Below are 17,544 nucleotides of genomic sequence, written 5' to 3'. Positions count from 1 at the left end.
AGCTCAAATATTCATTCTATAAAATAGGATATGGAAGAAATTAAGGTTGAGGGAAAAAATAGGAAAGTTATAAAGAAAAGTGCGGATACGCAAGAAGCAACAGACCACAGAGAAGTATGAGATGTTAATTCAGAACAAGTCCTTATCCTTGATCATCAAATACTAACTACAACCTGAGAAGGAAACTTAGAGACGTGGTAAGATCTTACAATAAATAAAAATAGTACCTTTGAAGGTGAAAAACCATTACGTGAATCGATTCACTTCCCATATGCAGTTCTAGGTCCACAGTAACATGAGAGCCAAATGTGTTCCCACAGATTTCTTAAAACATACTGTTCCTCTTCTTTTAGCAAAGAATACAGAGGATAGGGACTTCCCGTAAAGGCAGCAGAGTAGGAGGACCCTAAGCTCAACTTGTCCCATGGATACAACTCAGTAACACCCAATCAACCTAAATAACCCAGAAAACAATGGAAGACTGGCAGGACAGACTCTCCACAGCTAATTACAGAGAAGACATCACATTAAGAGGTAGGAAGCGTAGGGGGCTACTAAACACACAGTCATCACACTCTTATGTGCAAGGTACGATGTATCCACCCCTGTAAGTTCGACATGTCCATCTTTCTGGGGAGAGGTGGATTGCTAAAGCTTGAGCCTGAGACCACCCCCAGTTGCCAGCACTCAGGGGGTTTCCAAATTCTCCTGTCCTGTGTTATCTGCTTCTCTTGTGGCCAATTTATCTGAGTTTGGTCAGGAACAGTAGAGGCAGACCCAGCTAGGAGCTGTGCTTCTCATCTATCCAGTTTCTTGGGCATCCCCAGGTGCGGGATGTGGAACAGTTGCCCATGACAGCCCCCAAGTCTCACTCATTCTTTCCCGATTTAGTAGCTGTGACAAGTGGATGGATGACAGTTTTTGGTGAGACAGCCAGGAAGGGCATGTTGCTTGGGTGGGTGATCACCCTCACAGACTCCTGACCAGGTGGGTACCTCAACATCCCGCCATGGCTGGGCTGCCTCCAAGGGGCAGGCAGCCAAGGGAAATCCCAGTGGTTGTCCTAAGACCACCTGTGAGGGAAGGTCTGTATCCTGCCTTTGCTGATCCAACTTTCACTTCTTGCATGATTTGAAAAGAGAAATGGATTTGGGAAGCAATGACTTTGGGTTTCTGAAGTTAGACCAGTGCTAACCAGAATGCTCTGATTTCTACTTTAGGGCTAAACTGTCCAACACTTGGTACCCAGCAGTGTGAAATCGTGATTGTACAACTCATCATCCCCAACTTCGTCTCACTGAGGAATTCAGCTTCCTTTGGCAGGAATCTGAAAAAGGACTCTGTTTGGTTTGGTTTCTTTCATTTCCTACTCATTCCTTTCTTCCCTTTCTGGGGTGGGAAACACTACTTCTGTCCTCTCTGACAGTCCCTTGGGGTACACTCTGGCAGCACTACCCACATATGAGCCAATGACAAACAAGATGATTTTTTTTTTATTGCAACACTGCATGGCCTACATACATACTAGAATGAGAAAAAAAAAATGGGTCTCTAAATTACCATCCTACCCTCCAATTAGAATTATTTTGTCAAAGATCTGGTAAATGAAATGAAATTCCCTATGTTCAGATTTTTATACTGTTAAGTAATAAATATTCAGCCCATAAAGGCTCTAAGCTCATGATGCAAAGACAGAGGTTAAAGCGGGTAAGGATAGTGGGCCTACTGAGAGAAAGCCGGGGTAAATGTGTGTGAGAACAGCAGTCAAACAAGGAAAAAATGAGAAACTCAGATTGTTACAATCTTCAAATCCCCTGCCCTGGGAATTCTACTGGCCCCAAATGTGGATAATCACAGAGCCCCATCTACCTCAGTTTCTCTTCTTCCTTGCTATGCCCTGGGAGGCAGGAATGGTCTCCCTTTTCAAGACCTTACAGGACACCAAATGTGGTCAGGAGGCACCCCAATTTGGAATGGGGTGGTTCCTTTGTAGCATTATCCTGCAGGAGTGAATCCCCAGAGACAGCCTACCAGAAACTATTGGACACAGACACCTTTCTCTAAGTCAGACCTTTTAAACTGGAAAAAAGTCAAACCACACTTTATAGAGAGGATCCTCAGAAAATGTCTGAATGGTTCACTACTATTCTTGCCACGGATAAGCCTCCTTAGGCAGCTAGCCAGACTCTGTGAAGTAGGCTCCTTACAGCCAATTAGCAACTCCTAGTAAGTGAATGATGAATCCCATGAGGAGGTTTGGCACGTGTAGGATTAAAAAAAAAAAAAAAAAAAAAACCCAGGTAATACCCCCTTACTGGCAGGGGCAGTCCTGGTGACCAGACCTGGTTGGGACCCAACTGTTGCTGAAGATGAACCACTTGGTGAACCACTGCTGAAGGTGTTACGTTAATGGGACTAAAGTGAGGGGTGCTGAAGCAAAAAAGGCTTACTAAAGTCAAGGAAATTAAAAAAAAAAATTAAATGATGATCCCTCCGAGTTTCTGGAGAGGATTTATCAAGTCTATCAAAAATATACCAATGAGGATCCTGAGGCTCTTGAAAATCTGAGAATGGTTAATGTGACTTCCTTGGACAAAATGCCCTTGATATAGGAAAGAGGTTCTAGAAGGTTGAGAGAGCAGCAGCCATGAACTCTCAATTGGTAGACCTTGCTTCTAAGGTATTCAATTTGAGGGAGGAAAAGTGTGTGAAATGAGCTGCTCTGTTTCCCACAGCCCAGAGTCGACAAGAAAAATGGAGAAAATGAACCATATTTTGAAAAAGACCATCACAAAGCTGTGTCAAGAAACTCATTTAACATGAGATAGGGAACTGCTGCTCGCCCTTCTCCACATAGGGGTGGCACCTCAGCGTGGGCTCAGGGGGACCTCCTATGGAACTTCATATGGAAGATCACTCCTGGCCCCCACCCACATAGAGGGAGAAACAAAAATTAAACAATCCGTACAACACTTGAACCAAAATATTAACCATCATTCATCATTTGCTTCCTCTAGGATGGCCTCCTTGCTGGAAGGACCATTGTACCCATTTCAATCTGGGGACAAGCTCTTCTTAAAAACTTGGAAAGGACACAGACTTGACCAAAAATTAACTGACAAATGGGTTGGACCTTATGATGTCCTACAAGCCACCACTTCCTCCCTGAAATTAGGCAAAGTGAACCTGTAGATACATCACCCAAGAGTTAAACAGTGCCCATTAGTAGGAAAGGAGGAGATAGAAGAAACCACCAAACTCTCCTACTGGGAAAGTCACTCTAATTAGGACTTAAAATACCTCTTTAGAAAAGAGAACACATAACCACTATGTTTATCCTGTGCACTATATTAATCATGTCTTTTTTCTCCCTAGGTTGGAAAGATAACACTAGTTTGTATAACTCAGCATTTGCCCTCAACTACATGCGTTGTCAAGTGTTGGAAATGCCACCCAAAAACCCAGTTGGTATTGGACCATAGAGACCCTTTGGTACACCCAGCTTATGATCCCTCAGGAGTTCCCAAGGGGAACAGATGTCCAATCCTTAAGGCCCAGACAATAATGTATAGGGTTAGAATCGCTAGATTTTCCCAAGATGATCAGAAGGCACCCCTGTGTGTTACAGTCCCTCTCCTTATGATACGAAAGGAGGTAATTTCCAGAACACAAAAAAACAGGCATATATTCCCCCAATCAGATACCACATGAAGCCAAAAAGGACAAACTCCCTATGTGTAAGCAACAGTCTATTTCTTTTCCAGCTATGGGCAATATTCACAGCCAGGTTCAGCTGGGCAGAGACTGGATGGAACGAGCTGCCCATTTGGTAGACCGATTCTCCCTTTTGTCTTTGTACTCTTGGCTGGGTTTGTCTTTATTTGAAAATTAGATGGAGTCCCCTGGGCCACGGACTGTGCTACAAATTCTATCCCGAAACAGTATCTCTGGTCATTTGGGTGACTGCCTTCTCCCTCCACACTCCTCAAGAAACTAAGCGCTGGGCCAGCTCCCTGAAGGTATTTACCAGACTAGGTTATGGCCTCCCAGGGAATACCCTTGATGGGAATGCATATTTCTGTGGTTATACATTGTTGCCATGGCAGGGGTCGGGGTTGGGGGGGGGTTGCTGCATATGAACACATGCTTCGCAACTTATCCTGAGTTCTAACCAGTGTGGCTAATGATCATAAATCATTCGATTCCCCTGCTAAAGTCATTGTGGATAAACGTATGGCTCTAGCGTATATTCAAGCCAAGCAATGGGGAATTTGTGTCATTATTCATTCTTCTTGCTGGGTCCATATTAATGCTTCATCAGAGATAGAAGCAAGCATCAAGAAAACTAGGTGACTGGGCACCTGGGTGGCTCAGTTGGTTGGGCATCTGCCTTCCGCTCAGGTGGTGATCCAGGGTCCTGGGATCGAGTTCCATGTTGGGCTCCATGCTTAGTGGGGAGCCTGCTTCTCCCCCTCCCTCTGCCCCTCTTCTCCCCACTCATGCTCTCTCACTTGCTCTTACTCTATCTCAAATAAGTAAATAAAATCTTGAACAAAAAAAAAAAAGAAAGGAAAGGAAAGAAAAAAGAAAAAAAAGAAAAGAAAAGAAAAGAAAAGAAAAGAAAAGAAAAGAAAAGAAAAGAAAAGAAAAAACTAGGTGGCAAGGTACATGGTTATAATAACCATGGGCCAGCACACCCCTTTCTTGGATAGAATAGGGGAAGGAGTCAGAGATTGATTTAAACACTTGTTTTCATGGATAATGACAGATATAAAGTTTGTCTTCAAAGAAATAATCAAAATGGGCTTGGCTATTCTACTCTCAGGAGCAGGGTTCTATTTGGGATTCAGGCTCACCTTGTGGTGTGTACCTAAGCTATATTCTTTCAATTCACATGCTTTAATGAGTCAGAATTAAATAATACAGCAACAGGTACTTTCCTTCCACTTTGAAAAACACCTCCATCTTCCTTGTCCAGCAAGAAGAAGCTGGATTGAGAATGGCTGCCATATTTCCATAAAAATGGAAGGAAACATTGGCAGTAGGGCATGGTCAGCAAGCACTCTTGCTCAATTATAGCCCCAAGAGTCCAACCCAGAAATAGACCTCTTAATTCATACTCTGAAACCTACTGTTCTAATTTATTTTTTTAATTTATATTATTTTTTTATTCTGATTTAATTAACATACTTTGCTACATTAGTTTCAGGTATACAAGAGTGATTCAAAAATTCCATATATTATTCATGTTAAGTGTGCCTCTTAATCCTCTTTACCTATTTCGCCCATCCCCCACCCACCTCTCCTTTGGCAACCCCAGTTTGTTCTCTATAGTTAAGAATCTGCTTTTTGCTTTGCCTCTTGTTTTCCTTTCTTCATTTGAATTAAATGAATTCAAATGCCACATATGAGTGAAGTCCTATGGTATTTGTTATTCTCTGACTGGTTTATTTCGCTTAGTGATATATCCTCTTTAATCCACGTTGTTGCAAATGGCAAGATGCCATTCTTTTTTTAAGGCTGTGTAATATTCCATAGTGTATATCTACTACATCTTTATCAATTCATCAATCAATGGGCACTTGAGTTGATTTCGTATCTTGGCTATTGTAAATAATGCTGCAAAAACATAGGGGTACATATTTTATGAATTAGTTTTTTGTTTGTTTTCTTTGGGTAAATATGTAGTAATGGAATTACTGGATCATATGGTAATTCCATTTTTAATCTTTTGAGGGGCCACTGTTTTCCACAGTGGCTGCACTAATTTGCATTCCCACCAACAGTACATGAAGGTTTCTTTTCTCTTTTTTTTTTTTTTAAAGATTTTGTTATTTATTTAATTTGACAGATAGAGATCACAAGTAGACAGAGAGGCAGGCAGAGAGAGGAGGAAGCAGGCTCCCTGCGATGCAGGGCTTGATCCCAAGACCCTGGGGCCATGACCTTAGCCAAAGGCAGAGGCTTTAACCCACTGAGCCATCCAGGTGCCCCGAAGGTTTCTTTTTCTCCACATTCTCACCAACACTTGTGTTTTTGATTTCAACCATTCTAACAGGTGTAAGGTGATACCTCATTGTGAATTTGATTTGCATTTCTCTGATGACTAGTGATGTTGAGCATCTTTCCATGTGTCTGTTGGCCATCTGGATGTCTTCTTTGGACAAACATCTCTTAATGTCCTCTGCTCATTTTTTAATTGGGTTATTTGGCTTTTTGGTGTTGAGTTGTATAAGTTCTTTATATATTTTGGATATTAACCTTTTACTGTAAATATCCTTGGCAAATATCTTCTCCCATTCAGTAGGTTTTTATTATTATTATTATTATTATTATTGTTTCCTTTACTGTACAAAAGCTTTTTATTTTGATGTAGTCCCAATAGTTTATTTTTGCTTTTGTTTCCTTTGCCTCAGGAAATATATCTACAAAAATGTTGTTAAGGTCAATGTCAGAGAAATTACTGCCTATGCTCTCTTCTAGGACTTTTATAATTTCAGCTCTCACATTCATGTCCTTAATCCATTTTGAGTTTATTTTTTGTGTACGGTGTAAGAAAGTGGTCCAGCTTCATTCCCTTGCGTGTAGCTATCCAGTTTTCCAAACACTATTTGTTGAAGAGACTACTTCTCTCCCCATTGCGTATTCTTCCTTTCAAAGATTAATTGACCATATAAGCATGGGTTTCTTTCTGGGTTTCATATTGTTTTGATTACTACAGCTTTGTAGCATAACTTAAAATCTGGAATTGTGATGCCTCCAGCTTTGCCTTCTTTTTCAAGATTGCTTTGGCTGTCCAGGATCTTTTTTGGTTCCATACAAATTCTAGGGCTGTTTGTTCTAGTTCCGTGAAAAATGCTGTTGGTATTCTGATAGGGACTACATTAAATCTGTAGATTGCTTTGGGTGATATCAGCATTTTAACAATATTAATTCTTCCAATCCATGAGCATGGAATCCCTATTCTCATTTTTTATTCTTTTTTCTTTCTCCTATTCACCTTGATTGCTTTCCATTCCTCTTGTATTCTAGCTCACTGATTTGTTCTTCTGCTTCCCTGAATCTGCTATTTATTCCCTCTAGTGTATTTTTAATTTCAGTTATTGAGTTCTTCATCTCTGATTGGCTCTTTTTTACATTTTCTATCTCCTTGTTGAGGGTCTCACTGAGGTTCTCCACTCTTTTCTCAAGGCCATTACTTTAAATTCTCTAACAGGCACATTGCTTATCTCTATTTCGTTTCACTCTCTTGCCATGATTTTGTCCTGTTCTTTCATCTGGGAGATGGTCCTCTAACTCTTCATTTTGTCTAACTCTGTGTTTCTATGTTTTAAGAAAGTCAGCTACATCTCATGCTCTTGAAAATAGTGGCCTTAGGAAAAAAAGGCCTTGTACTGCTCTGTGCTGCAATGTTCCCTGTGGACCAGAACCTGGCTCTTCAGGGGTGTCTCTTGTTTGTGAGCCATGTTGTTGTGGCTGAGCTGCATTTGCCTTCAGTCCAGTCACCTGTAGTAGCTCCCTCTTCCTGTGGTGGGCAGGGTTTGGTCCCTATGCTTGTTAAGGCCCCCAGTTTGGGGCTGCCTTGGGCTTGAGTTGGGTGAGAACAGATGTTTGTCAGAGCTACATTCACACCAAGTGGTAGGGTGCTTTCCCTGCACTGTCCCCTGATAGGCTTTCATTGGTGGGCGGAGCCTGTCCGCCAACCCCATGTCTGCCCTCAGCCTGCTGCTGCGGCCATAGGTGAACTGGTGTGTGTTGTTATCCCCCCTCTCCCACAGTCAGGAGTCACTCTGGAATGATGTTGGCCCCTGCCAGGGCTGCACTACTGAGGAATTGTATCCTACAGAGGGCAGGTTAGAAGGGACATGTCCACAGGAGAACACAAAGCCGGGGCATGTGGTGTTAGCAAGGTCTCTACAGGTGTGCTTGCAGGAGCCAGTTTGGAGAACTGTGGCCTCTTCTCCACAGTTAGCTATGAAGAGCCCATTCTGTCAGTCTTCAAGTCATTTTCTGGTTATTTACACTAATTTAGGTTTTCTCTAGGCTTATCCATGGGATGAGGGGAGCTTGGGATTCCCCCCCACTTCACCATCTTCCCCAGAATCTACTTCTTTTGGCCTACCCGCCTATTCTTGTGATCAAACTTTCTTGAGGCACTGATGAAAATATTTTGCAATAACTGGAACATTCCAACCACCAGACCAAAATGCCTTGATAGCAGCAAAATGCCTAGAAGACCACATCCCACATGTCCCCTTCCCTGCCCACGATCACCCAATGAACACATACTGACCCCCATCCATGATCAAGTGCTCTCTGCCCGCTCTCTTGCACATAGCCTGGATTCTCTCCCAGTGAAACTCTAGGTGTCCATCTGTGGGCAGACTGACCAGTTGTTAAGGTTTGAGCTTACCACCTCCCCAGGCTGCTGGCACCCAGCATAAATTTCTCCCTTTCTCTTTTCCAAACTTTCTCTGGAGTTATTGGCTTCTCTTGTGAGGAGTCCATCCAAGTGTGTTGGGCAACAATGTTGGCAAGCCCAGCCAGGGATGATGCTCTGGATTTGTCCAGGCCCCTCAGGATTTCCTGGGATAGAGCAGTTGGCCACAGCTGTGCTCAGAGATCATCTATTTGTTTCTGAGTTAGTGGCTGTGACAGATTGGTCTGTGATACGCGCAACAAAGGCAGATAGAGCTGATGTTGTCAGATTAGCCTTCCATGACTTTCTAGCAAATTAAGTGGGCTGAAGGCAAATACAGCAAAGAATCAAAGGTCGCTGGATAGGGAATAAAGCCTGGAGTTTAATGTTAAAGATGGAATGACCCAGTCATTCCTACTCCCTCAGCTGCTCATCTACCAGGAAAGATATCAGACTGGTAACAGGTGGATCAAGGTTTAACTTCTGGCAAAGTCCAAGATCCTTCACGTCCTCACTACACAGAGAACTCAGAACAGGTCTTAGGGTCCCAGGACCCTTCTGTACCTCTAAGAATTTGTTTGAATTGGGAGACTCTAGAGAAATAGTAAGACTGTCATCATTTGGACTCGGTCCTCACATTCCCTCTTACCACCTCCCACTTGCTCCCAGCCCAAGCCCTTTCTTAAGAGGCATGGGGAAAGGACTTCAAAGCCATCTATGCATTTTTTTTTCTTGTCAAAGCAACGACTTACCTTAAAGATCACTGCTTCCCTTGCCTCTGACTGGATTCATTACCACTATATTCCAAAAGCAGGGAGAAGGCATGAGTAGGTGATTCTCCAGGCATCTCTGGGTACAGGCAGGGTTAGAAACCCTGAGAAATAGAGAGATAGCCTCCAGAAATTTGAGGGATGGGTAAGAATAAAGAGAAGAGAAAGATACAGAATCAAAGTGGAATCCTTCTCTCTCTCTCTCTCTTTTCATTAGCACAATAAAGCAAGAAGGTGCTTGGGAGAGGAAAATACTATTGGTAACATGGCAGAAAGTCAAGGTCTAAATCAAAGGAAGTGGTCCTGTAGCCATGGTGCCCTTAGGAGAGCAAGCAGCCAGCACTGCTCACTGCTGCCGCCCAACAGAGGAGCAGGTTCTAAGTAGCAGCAATTAGGACAAACAGTAATTAAGAAATTAAATATGTGTTAATCGCCAAATACTTGACAATTTATATTTTAACAAACAGCAATTAACCTACAATTAGGTTCATTCCATGCAGGTTACCATTGTGATTTGTACTTGCAGGATACTATTCTCCTAAAAATAGGACAAGCCACACAGAAGGACTGCTATGGTGAGAACACTTTGCTAAGAAAGATTTTGATACTCTAAATGCCAAGTTAAGATAACTTGGGGAAAAGCAAAAGGGGAAAGACTAAGAAAAGGAGAGATGCTCAAGGAAACTTACTATTGAGCAAAAGTGCTTGGGACAGTTGTGTTTACTTTTAGAGAAAACCTCTCCAAATACAACAACTGCAAAACTCAGACTCTAAGTTGAGAAATACCAAATGGGTAGTAGCCAAAACCCAATGGGCATCCCCAACCAAAAAAGAGAGTAAAGACAGGACAAAGGTAAGGAGCCCAGTGCGTCTGTCCCCAAGATGGGAGGTATTTGGAGTACCTGCTTCCCATGGTAGAGAGTCCAGAGCACGCTGGTACCAGAAACACTCAGGAAACCTCACCTCATTTTTTTTTTTAAGGATTTTTTAAAAAGATAGATTTATTTATTTATTTATTTATTTGACACACAGAGAGAGAGGGAGATCACAACAAGAGAGGCAGGCAGAGGGAGAGAGGGAAGCAGGCTCCCCATTGAGCAGAGAGACTGATGCGGGGCTCGATCCCAGGACCCTGAGATCATGACCTGAGCCAAAGGCAGAGGCTTAATCCACTAAGCCACCCAGGCGTCCCTAACCTTGCATTTTTGTATGACAGCAAGTTCTGGGATGTTCTGGGGGGAAAGAAATCTGGTTCACTTTATTTCACCTAGTTTCATGGAAGGATTCATTTCTGTAACCCCTTTTCACTGAGGCCCTTCTGCCTTTCCACTAAACACATTTTTTTTTTAATTAAGTTTTTTTTTTAAGATTTTATTTATTTATTTGACAGACAGAAATCACAAGTAGGCAGAGAGACAGGCAGAGAGAGAGGAAGGGAAGCAGGCTCCCTGCTGAGCAGAGAGCCCAATGTGGGGCTTGATCCCAGGACCCTGGGATCATGACCTGAGCCGAAGGCAGAGGCTTTAACCTGCTGAGCCACCCAGGTGCCCCTCCACTAAACACATTTAAGGAGTGACTTAGGGAGAAAGCACTCAGATATTAGCTATTTCCTGTCCTCTGTCTACCATAATCTTAATCTCAATAAACTACTACTATTTGTGGAAAGGCTAGAACATCCTAAATGTGCTTTTCCATTCCCCTTTAAACCCTGCACGGCCTTTATATTTAGTCCCATAATTACTGAATTTCCATAAGTTTAATTCAGTTGCCCAAACTTATAAGTAGACAAGGCTGATACTTAAATCAGTTCTGTTTAACCCAAACCATATGTTCTTCTATACTATGATGTTACCCAATTCCAAATAATATTATAATATGAAATATCTTTAAAACAGTTAATTCATCAATCCTAACTCATTATATCAAAGCTACTTAATAAAATGTGAAAAGCATCTTTTAGAAATAAAGTGCTATATCAACATAAAACATTTTAATATACTAATATTTCAAGTATATGTTCACTCTATATTAGTGTCTTAGATCTCTCTAACGTATCTTGCAGTCTGAATTCTCTAATGTAGAGGTGATATCTGGGGGGAAAGCAGACTCCCTGTGCAGTGAGACAGGGTCTCTCAAGGGTCCTGCTTCCTTCAGATGTTCATATCCTACTATCTTGTCCTCAGTTTTCTAGCCCAGAAATGGCCTGTTTCCTAAAAAGGCATCATTTAGATATTGACTATTACGAACCATGTTCATGTGACAACAGAATAACAGTTCTTGTATTTTGTGATTCAAAATGTAATACTGTTGAACCTTGAACAACATGGGCATGAGTCTACTTACACCTGGAATTTTTTCAGTAATGACAGAACAGCACTACAAACTTATCTCATTTTTGAAGTGAAAGACCTACCTGTACTCTGAAAACTATGAAGCCCTGATGAAAGAAATTAAAGATGACACAAACAAATGGAAAGATATCCCATGCTCATGGATTGGAAGAATTAATATTGCTAAATGTCCATATTATCCAAAGCAATCTATGGATTTAATGCAATCCCTATAAAAATACCAACAAAATTTTCACAAAACTAAAACAAATAATACTAAAATTTCTATGGAACCACAAAAGACCCCCAAAAAGCAATCTTGAGAAAGAAGAGAGCTGGAGATATCACAATTTCAGATTTCAAGCAATACTACAAAGCTATAGTAATCAAAACAGTATGGCACTAGCACAAAAACAGACACATAGATCAATGGAATGGGATAGAACCAAGAAATAAACCACACCTATATAGTCAATTAATACATAACAAAGGAGGCAAGACTATATAATGGGGAAAGTCTCTTCAAAAAATGGTACTGGGAAAGCTGGATAGCTACATGCAAAAAAAAAAAAAAAAAAAAGATACTGGCCCACTTTCTAACACCATACACACAAAAAGAAATTCAAAATGGATTAAAGACCTAAATGTGAGACCTGAAATCCTTATGATTTTCTTAATAACATTTTTTTCTAGTATATAAGTACTATAGTACTTATAGCATACATGCGTTCTAATCAACTGTTTATGTTATTGGTAAGGCTTCCGATCAACGGTAGGTTATTAATCAAGTTTTGGGGGAGTCAAAGTTACACATGGATTTTCCAGTGTATGGGGGATTGGTGCTCTTAACATCTACATTATTAACTATAGTCACACAGAGCAGACTCATGTCCTTAGATGAGCACATAACTTCTTACAGATAAATATCTTTGGGAAATTAGTGCAAAAGTACATGGGTTCATAGGCATGACTCACATTTTTTTTAAAGATTTATTAATTTATTTATGTATTTATTTATTTGACAGAAACATAGCGAAAGAGGAAACACAGCAGGCGGATTGGGAGAGGGGGAAGCAGGCTTCCCGCTGAGCAGACAGCCAGATGCAAGGCTCGATCTCAGGACCCTGGGATCATGACCTGAGCCAAAGGCAGATACCCAAAGACTGAGCCACCCAGGTACCCTGGCATGATTCACATTTTATGAGCATTAGGATATGACAGCCCTCTCCTCAGTAAAGGTGTGTTAGCTCAGTGTGCTAAGGACCACACTATGCAAGGAAGCTCCTTCCTTGGGTAGTGCTGTCCTTGCACAGACAACTGATTTTTCTAGCTTTTTTCTGGTCATCTCCAGTTAGGTTGACACCTTGGGCCAGGGGTGGAAATAGGCTTTGCTAGGTGTTTTCCTTCTTCTTCACCTTTGTCAATATGGTTTGCCTTTCTCATCCCAACTAGGAAACATCATCCAGGTCTTACATGGTGATTTTAAGGCCCATTGCTTAGTGTCTGGGAGGTTTCCTCCTGACATCTCTCCTGTAGCACCAACAGAGCGTCATTTACCTGATAGCTTGTCTTATTATCGGGGTAATGATTTCAGTATGTTTACTGCCCAGCAGATAAGGGAGAAATGTGCCTTTCACTATGCCTTTACAACTTTAAAATCTCATGTTTGGCTGGAGAGCTCAGAAACTAAATTAAACAAGGGCACTTTTAGGGGATCTGAACCCTTTCCAGATGTTGATCACCAGATTTTAAAAAAAACTTAGCACTGCTGTATTAAAGAATCTCTACAAATCCATTTTTTTTAAAACATTTTATTTATTTACTTGACAGAGATCACAAGTAGGCAGAGAGGCAGGCAGAGAGAGAGGAGGAAACAGGCTCCCTGCTGAGCAGAGAACCAGATGTGGGGCTTGATTCCAGGACCTGGGATCATGACCTGAGCCGAAGGCAGAGGCTTTAAGCCACTGAGCCACCCAGGTGCCCCTACAAACCCATTTTTCAATTCAAAGTAGAAAGCTATTCCTAATGAGTCAACCAGTGAACCAAAAAGAGATAGTGAGACTTAGGTTCTAATTCAACTTGGTAAGTCATGCACTGCTCATTATGTAAGAGACATGACAGTGGGAAGTAAGTAGGCTTGGGGGATGGGGTTGGAGGTTCACAATGGGGGCAGCAAAATATTTAATTCAAAAGAGCCCACGAACGGAAGAATTCACCAGAAATCACAATGACCTAATATATAGGACCACTACTCTATTTTCAATATAGTTCCAGAATTCCTTTTTAAAGGCTGATCTCCTAAAACCATTAAACTAAATCCTCCCTTTAATTTCAACTGTTTGAGCTAGGAGTGCCAAGGCTCTTATGGATGAATGATGTGTCCCTACCCATTTCCATACATTGGAAATATCCTCACAATGTGAGGATATTTGGAGATGGAGCTTTAGGGAGGTAATTTGGTTTCGATGAGATCATGAAGGTGGAGCTCCCAAAATTAGCATCCTAAAAATAAGAAGAATGAAGATAGGAGCTCTTTTTCTCCAAATGCACACGTAGAGGAAAGGCCACTGAGCCCCCTCTGAGAAGACAAGAAGGCGGCCATCTACAAGGCAGGGAGAGGGCCCTCACTAAGAACTGAATCTGTGAGAATCCTACAGGACTCACAGGCTCTGCAACCATGAAAAAAGAATGTCTATCATTAAAGCACCCAGTCCTTGGTCTTTCTGTCATAGCCTGAGCTTAGACAAAGGCAAAAATACAACTTAAGATCTGGATTGCGGTCAATGTCAAAACTAAACCAATGCATTAGACTCTGGAGGCTGTGAGAGGCCCAAGAGAGTTCACACCTACAGATGCTGGCTGGGCAGTGTTAACGTGAAAGAGAGGAAAATCACAGTTGATGTGAAAAGCACAGTTGAGCAGACCTACCTTCTGATCTTGCCTAGAATTTTGACCCACTGCCTCAATCCTGCAGATGCCTAGAGGCTAAGGCAGAACCTTAGTGCAGGTACCAGAAGGGCAGTGGGAACATCACAGACCTACTTCTTCTCTACTCTGGGAAGGTCTCCTCCAAAAGAAGTTTCTAAAAACACTTAGCCTCTTAGCTTAGTCCATCATATAAAAGTCTAGCTTAACCAAACCCACTTCTTCTCTTTCCATTTTAGTACTATGGAAGAAAAAATTTTGTTGGGGCCATATTTTTTTAAATTATACCACTGATTGCTAATATAGTTGTAAAAAAGGTTATTTGATAAATAGGATATTTTCCCTGTGCAAGAAAACCTTTTTTTTTTCTTTTTTTACTCTTTTGAATTTTAGGTATAAAAATAGTACATATTGGAGAAAACTTAGAATATGACTGACCAATGGTATAAAGAAAAAAAGTTCAAATCATCTGTTACCCTATTAGCTAGGGAGATACCACTTTTTAATATGTTTATTTCAGCATATACTTTAGTCTTCATTTTATAATATATATATATACACATACATACATACATTATTATATATATTTTGTCATATAAATATAATTTTAAAATTAAAAAATATAATATGTAAAATTTAAATTGTGGAATTTATTGTTTTATACCAGTTTTTCCACTTAATGCTTAAGTAGATCATTAAATGGTCTTCCAGGACATTATTCTTAAATGTTGCAAAATACATTTTCATACTGAGGTAACATAAATTAACTAACCCTCTAATGTTGGAAATAATACTGTTTCTGATTTTTCATTATTATAAATAAACTGCCATGAAAATACTTGTAGTTAATTATTTGCAAACATTCTTCCTTATTTCCTTGGGATGAATTGCTAAGAGTAGATCACTAATTTAGACCTATCTAAATTTTTAACACTTTTAAAACAAGCGTACTTTTAAGAGATTTTAACAATTTATGTGTATACCACTTAATTTAACAATTTGTATATGTACTATTCAAGACACATGAATTTCTCAATCCTTTAATTCTAGAAACTGCTGCAGGTATAAGGGTACAGAGACAAATCAGGCACAACAGTGACAGCCCATTTATTCCCATTATCAAATCCAGGGGTAGAGGAACGGGGATAGATGCATCTTCCCTAACAAACAACAAACCCACAGAATGGATGCCTGGGTGTTGTTCCTGCCATTAGGAAGACAAGCAACCCTTGAAGAGACTAAGTTTTCCCCTTCCCTGAGTCTAGCCAAGCACCTCAATTAAATATGAGAGATGGTCTTGGATCCATGTTCCAGCTGGCTCCTGAGCGAGCCAAAGGAATTAAGAAAGAGAAAAGCAAAATATCTCAATCCTTTTAATGAATCCTTTTAGCTTGAAATCAATTGAGTATTCTCAAAATCAAGTTATTTTTTAAAGGTGCTGTCGACAAAAGGGGAAAAAGCACCAATTACCATTGTCACTACTTTTCCACCTTCGGTCTTAAGTCAGGACACACTTGTGATAAAAATCACTCTCTGCCGGAAGGGACACGAAATCAGGGTTCCTTTGGTACCACTTCTTAAGTGCTCCTGGTCTCCATCCTTTCATTACTTCCAATGAGAACTCCAACTGGGTGACATGGATCTTAACAGAACATCCCAAGGAATGGGACAGCCGCCCCTCCATGACAAGGACTTAGCCTACGCATGTTCTTTTCTTCCCATAGCTTACAGGGATGGGAACAGGACCCTGCACCTCACTAGCTGGTCCATGAGACTCACTTCCTAATGACTCATTTACTCCTGAGAGCAACTCATGACGAAGTAGTCTCCTCTTTGAGATTCAAGTGCTATGTCTCTGTGGGTCAAATATGCCTTACTTAACATAGCGCTTCTAGATAGCATTTCCTGCCCTGCTGCAGGTTACTTAAAACAACATTTTTGGGGTTTTCCCCCCTCTTATTTTCTTAAAACAGTATATGCATAAACAAGTTTGAAAGGTGTTCTTTACTCATTTCTCAAGGTAACCTATGAAGACTTAATACACTCCTTAGCAAATAGCCCATGCTTCCATAATATGGGTATTTAAAAAACACCTACACTTCTTACACATTCTCTGATTATACTAATATAAAAACTGTGTTTTCAGAAGTTAGAAGATGCATCAAAACAGGAAATGAAAACAAAGAGCGTACCTGATAAAAATTAGGCCAGAATGTACTAATGGCCAGTTCTGCCCTGTTCCACGTGCGGGTAGGGTCTCCAGATATGTTCCAGATAGGATTCCCCAAAGGCCCATTATTGACCTTCACGTAGACATTGAGTAAGCCAGGAGCAGCATTACTCTTGCTGGATACAAAATAGTGAAAATCAATGCAGTGGGTGTCATTTTCTTTCAGCTGAGGTAAGAGGAGGTGGGCTCTCTGCCCCTCAGGTCTCCCAGATGTGTTCACCAGCATGAAAGAGCCTGTGGAAAGAAAATCAATGGAGAGTTACAACCTGAAATACTACTTCCTGATCATCGCTCAAAGCCGTCATCATTTACATGGTGGGTTGACACTGCAATGCTATGGATCTTACTTAGGCTTTGAGAGCCCCGTCTCTTTCACACCTTTTCACCTCAAAGAATTCTCAAGATCAGTGAATGGAAAGTTCCCTTGAAGTTACTGCATTCAGTCTCCTAAGTAACAAAAATATGCATAATTTGTTGACCTGCACTGATCATCTGGTAGTCACTAGCCATGTGTGGCTATTTACATTAAAATTAAGTAAAAACCCATGATATGAAAAGCTTGGGTCCTCAGCCACACTGGCCACATTTCCAGTGCTGAATGGGCTCCTGTGGTTGATGGCTACCACACTGAGAAGCACAGATGTGGAACCTTCCTATCATCTCAGAAAGTGCTATGGGACAACACTATTCTGTGAGGGTTCCACCACTCAGCAGTTGAGCACTTTAATATTCTCATGTAACCTAGAGAGAGAGAGAGAGAACAGATTGGCCTGATTTGTGGAATCTCAGAAGACTTTACTGGCCCTATGATGCTCCCTGTTGCCAATATAATATAGAACTTTCTTGTAGTTCATTGCCACCAGCCCTTCC

General features: G+C 41.1%; 1 protein-coding gene across 10 annotated transcripts in view; it reads right to left on the bottom strand.

The window, feature by feature from the left end:
• PTPRM (protein tyrosine phosphatase receptor type M) overlaps positions 1 to 17,544 on the bottom strand; it is a 765,571-nt gene that overhangs the window by 457,093 nt on the left and 290,934 nt on the right. For all 10 annotated transcript variants that reach the window (XM_032875725.1, XM_032875726.1, XM_032875727.1 and 7 more), the window contains one exon: positions 16,637 to 16,908. In XM_032875725.1, coding sequence (XP_032731616.1) covers positions 16,637 to 16,908 — 272 coding nt within the window. The remainder of the gene's footprint in view (positions 1 to 16,636; positions 16,909 to 17,544) is intronic.

Source organism: Lontra canadensis, unplaced genomic scaffold (genome assembly GCF_010015895.1).
Source record: "Lontra canadensis isolate GAN:19392208 unplaced genomic scaffold, GSC_riverotter_1.0 scaffold57, whole genome shotgun sequence".
In the NCBI taxonomy this organism is placed as follows: Eukaryota; Metazoa; Chordata; class Mammalia; order Carnivora; family Mustelidae; genus Lontra; species Lontra canadensis.
This window is presented reverse-complemented; position numbering and strand designations above follow the sequence as displayed.